The sequence below is a fragment of the Primulina tabacum genome, chromosome 8, assembly GCF_025594145.1.
Source record: "Primulina tabacum isolate GXHZ01 chromosome 8, ASM2559414v2, whole genome shotgun sequence".
NCBI lineage: Eukaryota > Viridiplantae > Streptophyta > Magnoliopsida > Lamiales > Gesneriaceae > Primulina > Primulina tabacum.
The window spans coordinates 41,417,195-41,422,128 of record NC_134557.1 but is presented as its reverse complement, the minus strand read 5'-3'; the positions used below and the strand labels follow the sequence as shown (position 1 = coordinate 41,422,128).

General features: G+C 35.6%; 1 protein-coding gene across 2 annotated transcripts; it reads right to left on the bottom strand.

Moving 5' to 3' along the window:
* Window positions 1-509: 509 nt before the first annotated feature.
* On the bottom strand, window positions 510-4,626 carry LOC142554223 (phenylalanine--tRNA ligase, chloroplastic/mitochondrial). 2 transcript variants are annotated; one of them, XM_075664914.1, is made up of 10 exons: window positions 4,317-4,626; window positions 3,738-3,964; window positions 2,934-3,140; window positions 2,730-2,847; window positions 2,105-2,181; window positions 1,728-1,907; window positions 1,601-1,645; window positions 1,379-1,483; window positions 872-985; window positions 510-802 (listed from the first exon to the last, which is right to left on the bottom strand). In XM_075664914.1, the coding sequence occupies exons 1-10, from the start codon at window positions 4,519-4,521 to the stop codon at window positions 752-754; spliced, it is 1,329 nt and encodes a 442-aa protein (XP_075521029.1). In that variant the 5' UTR covers window positions 4,522-4,626; the 3' UTR covers window positions 510-751. The 2 variants fall into 2 exon arrangements, with proteins under 2 accessions (XP_075521029.1, XP_075521030.1); XM_075664915.1 differs by having other exon boundaries at window positions 3,738-3,928; window positions 4,317-4,625.
* Window positions 4,627-4,934: the final 308 nt, after the last annotated feature.

The window sequence follows — 4,934 nt, the reverse complement described above, 5'->3', positions numbered from 1 at the left end:
TTAGTGCTAATTTTAACATTATTTTTTACTATGTAATAATAAGTCAATGGTATATTAGGCACGGTTTAATAAAATCCCTGATCATAATAGTAACAGATTTACATAAATTGTAGCTATTTTACCGACTATTAATCCATTTCCGTTGCTACATGAGCGATGATTTTCCAAATAAACTTTCGCTAACTGAGCAATGGTTTTAAAACCGTGCCTAAGTTCAACAACGAGGGCTTTAGTCATAGTTTAAAAAATCGTGGCTAAAATCATCGCTAAATTAACAAAAGTTTTTCCAATGACTAAATGAAGTGTTTTTTTGTGACATTTGGCGAAAATATTTTTGAGAGAATAAAAATACATGTTTGGCAACAATCATTTCCATTTGTGTACTTTCTTTCAACTCGCCGTGTAATCGCATTTCTATCACCATGGAAATTACAAAGACTTATGGAGCGTTTGAACCTTTCCAATGGAAAATCTTAAAATCATGTATTTTTTGAGGTTACAAGCAGAGAAAAACGGTGGGCCAAAGAAATCTTTCCAACAAAGTCCACTTGTGTTGTATGCTAATACACATTAAATATAATATTATTGTGTGATTCTAATAAAACAATAAGAAAATAGATATTGTTTACATAAAGAGCCTTGGCACTTGTATTCTTGGCTGAAATATGCTGAGGAAAAAAGGAAATGCGTTGGTGCAGATCTTCTACGAAACAAGAACCAGTTCCTTCAACTTCATCTTTTATAAGCAGACTCATCTCATAACAACCTTCAACTTGGCCTCAATTTGTTCCCGTACTCTCCACTGTAAAACAGTATCTCAGAATGGATGTAAATAAATTACACAAGATTCTTGTAGCAACAAAACAGTCACCTGTAAATCGTTAATTTCCTCATCAGTTAGAGACCGTTCCATCGACCTATACGCTACCCTATAGCAGTGACTCGTCATTCCTTTCTTATTGGTAAAGTTATCGATCAACGTCACCTGAAAGATCATTATTAATGATATTTTCCAGCTTAAAATTCTATCATACAGAGATCCAACTGCGATTTTCATTTCTACTGCAGAGCCTGAAATTTAGAAAATGCTGGCAATTGATTGATTAAGTCCTATTAACTAAGTACTTTAATAAAGGGATAATTTCTTTAAATAGTTAATAAATGGCACTTCACTGTCACAAATATCAAGGATATCGTCTCATGTATTTCTAATATATGTGCTTATCATGACAATTTCACCAGAGGATCCACTTACAAATGATGTAGCGGAGCAACTCAAAAGAGTATCATACTCTTCACTAAATGTTCAATAGTCAAGGGTTCTAAAACTACTAAATCATTGAATACAAGCCTACAACAAAGTACAATACAACCTTACCTCCTCCACAAGATCCCCAGCAACACCTCTGATAATTTCACAGAGGTTATTTTCGGTAAATGCATCGCTAATCCAGAAACTCACGTCCTTATAACATGGAGGGTACTACAAAGTTACAATTGAAGGTCAAAATGAAAATAGTTTTCGGAAGTAGCTCTGATTTTCCATTTGATACTGATAAAAGCAATCGGACAAACTATTTCTAGGTAATGATAGTCATACCTTCGAGAATTGTTTGAACTTCACCCCGAGCTGTCCCTTGGAGAACTACACAAAATAATAGATTAGTGTTCAAGTCCTATAAATGATGTAAAGCAGCAACAAAATATTAAAGAAAATAAATAAATACTTGTGAAGTAAACCGCTGGTCATTGGTCCAAAAAAGGCGAATATCTGGAATGTCAAATAGAACCATAGCCAGTCGCTCCAGTCCGAGCCCAAAAGCCCAAGCAACGTTGTTTGTTCTACCAGTTCTCTTGAGTATTTCTTGTTCCATTACTCCACAACCCAATACTTCCAGCCACGTTTCCTGAAAAAATATCACACGCTAATATGACTAGGTGCCACTGAGACGATTTCCAGACAAGAGGAAAGGGAATTTTAAAACAATACAAAAAGAGAGCATTAATAGTAACTCATGTAAAAATGGGTTTGACTCAAACTTAATCTAATAGCCTGATAAGCCTCCACGCGTTAAAAAGAAAATTTCTCAAAGAACCATTCTACCTGAAAATATATTTCCAATTCAAACGAGGGATTTGTGAAGGGAAAATAAGCATCAATCCAGCGCATCTCCACGCCACCTGACCAAAGGAAACACAAGCATTGACCTTTCATAAAAATCCGAGCATTCAGGCTCCATCAAACTCTTAGACCAAGTAAAAAAAATCCTGTTGACCTTACATTGACTGTGAAAAAAATCTAGCCATTTACCAGGTATATTCTCATACTCATTAAAACCCTTAAAAGTCAAATTCTTAAATTTATTTGACCATTGATCCAGTACATGATTTTGTAATATCCTTCTTTCTGTCTTCAGTTTCACTTTCCTCTGCTGCTTCTTTAGTCTTACTTCTAGCGAGGACGTGCTCAATAAGGAATATATGAGTTTTGAAGAAAAAAATGTAAAAACATAAATACGAAAATTTAGAACCGAACTATAGTTGCTATATCCCAACTCCAAGGAACCTTCAATGTTAAAGGAACCATAAGCACGAACGGTATTCAACTTACTGTCTCTAGCTGCGATGAATTTGATTCTAAATATTACAAACTACATCGAATCTGGATTGCAATCAAAATTACTCATTCTATCATCCAAATTAAAACTTAGATTTCATTCCCAACTTACCAAATAAATGCTGTGCCAAACCCTCAAGACATTTCTTTAGATCCTCAGCTACATATGACGTAGCATTAGTACCAGAATCTTCCCAGTCCCTTGGAGAGAAAACTCGGACCCCTTCCATCTGCTAATTAGGCACCATTAACATCTTTGAATAGAAGGACCAAAGTCAGCTACATGACATGATAGCAAATATACCCTCAGACAAACCTGATGAAATACTGGGTAGTGAGTTGAATCAATCGAATCTCTTCTGTAAACATCTCCAGTAACAAGGAAATGAGTATGCCCCTCCCTTAGCAACTGAGCTTGATGTGCACTTGTATGGCATCTCAGGACAGTTTGAGAATCCACATAATATGTATCATTATAACTCCTGCTCACATGATCAGTAGGCACTAATACATCATCAAAATTCTGCATGAAAACATAATCTTATTACGTCATTCAATTAATATAAATAACAAAATTGCAAGTTCAATGCAATTAAGGAGAAAGAAGAAAAGAACTCACAACATTATCCCAGAAACCGGAATCATAAAAATGCAAACATTCTACAGAATTCCATGTTAGTAACATCTGTCTAACTTTTCTACCCACACTAATCAGCTAGCTTACTGCTGAGTATCATTAAACATTTAATGTTAAAGCTACAGACTATGAAGTTGGACATTGATACTAACAATGACACTGATTTGATCCCAGTTATACAGAACTCCATGCAAATCTTAAACAATCCTTGCACTGGGGGTTACAATTTCTAAAAGCATAAAGCATTCCTTTCAGACCTTGATATTTCTGTTTTGAATTTTGTGTGCTTATATAAGCATGAAAATTCAATAGGTGCATAAATTAAGAGAAAATGCGAGAATAGAAACTTCTACTGGCAGGAAGAACTATCAAACATGAATTTCAATGATGACATGAATAACAGGAAAATTAGCAGATAAAACACGAGCATTAGGGAAGAAGGAAGTAAAAACCTTAAATTCCTTTCTGTGCATACTAACATACCGCTTTTACAGATACTAAAGGGCTCAAATCATCAAATTTATCAAATTTGTTAGGATGGTTGGTATCAAAATAATCATAGATTGCATTCTTTAGTATGCCAAGAGGATGTTGATCCCTCCTATGAAGCTGCAATCCCAGCTTTGAGAAAATTGAATCGGGAACATTATTTGTTGGATCATCCTTCACTATTTCTGCATGTTTATGCGTAAGGCCATCACCAATCAATACTAAGATAATCAGAAAAAATAATCTACATCATCCAGACATGAAAAGGATCAAGAAACTAATTTATTCGACTTCAAAACCCTTTGCTGACGCATGTTAAACAAGTTATTGCTCAAAATAATCAATATAAATAGGCAATCATTTTTCATAAGTCGGTTCATAAACATTAAAACATCCACATATTGAATATTGTTATCAATCCAACTAGATAGATAAAAAATCAGAATTAACACAGTGGAGCTGAGCTATATTAGATTAATAAAAAAAATAAAACCATATTTATAAATTCGGTTGATTGTTAATCTGCTTAATATGTGGCTCTGAAATCATAAAGAAAAGAGTGGATCATACGACCTTCTCTAGAAATCTTAGCACCACCAAGTTCGAGAAGTGACGCCACAGGATGCCGCCATTTCTTGCAAGCGTTAACTTTTTCCGAAGGAATCGGGGCGAAGGATGTTGAGAAAGATGAAAGTTGTAGGCCAAAAATAATGCTTCTTCCAGAGAGGAAATGGGAGGGCTTCGTAAGAAAGACGGTATGGACAAGTGAGAGCGACATGGAAACTGTGTTCCCAAGCTGCTGCACTGCCCGCTAACAGGTGGAGGGGGGCAGAAGGATTTGGGAGTGGAATTGCTTGGACAGGAGCCATGAGAGATAAAGCTATTTAATATATGGAACGGGCGCAAACTGATATGTTACGGGCCTAACGATAAATCAAAGCCGAAATCAGATTTTAATACACTAGAAGGCCTAAGGCCTAAGGCCCAATTGGGAAAACACGCGGGCCACACGAAAACGATTGCTTGCTTCTGATACGGAGTTCAATGTTCTTATGGGCCTAATAACACCAATGTTTTCATATTTATTCACATAAAGAGGTTCAGACAATTTACTGTCACGCGTGTTTTCCCAATCATCAACGTTTTGTTATTTCTTTAAATAAGAGGTCTGGAAATGTAAATAGGGCGGAA

Bases quoted from the DNA above. Each gene is read 5' to 3' on its own strand.
- LOC142554223 (XM_075664914.1), bottom strand. From the start codon at position 4,521: ATGTCGCTCTCACTTGTCCATACCGTCTTTCTTACGAAGCCCTCCCAT. The intron at 3,141-3,737 runs GTATGTTAGTAT...GTTTTCATGCAG, and splicing joins CTTTAGTATCTGTAAAAGCG to AATTTTGATGATGTATTAGT. The intron at 1,646-1,727 runs GTATTTATTTAT...TATTTTGTGTAG, and splicing joins ACCAGCGGTTTACTTCACAA to TTCTCCAAGGGACAGCTCGG.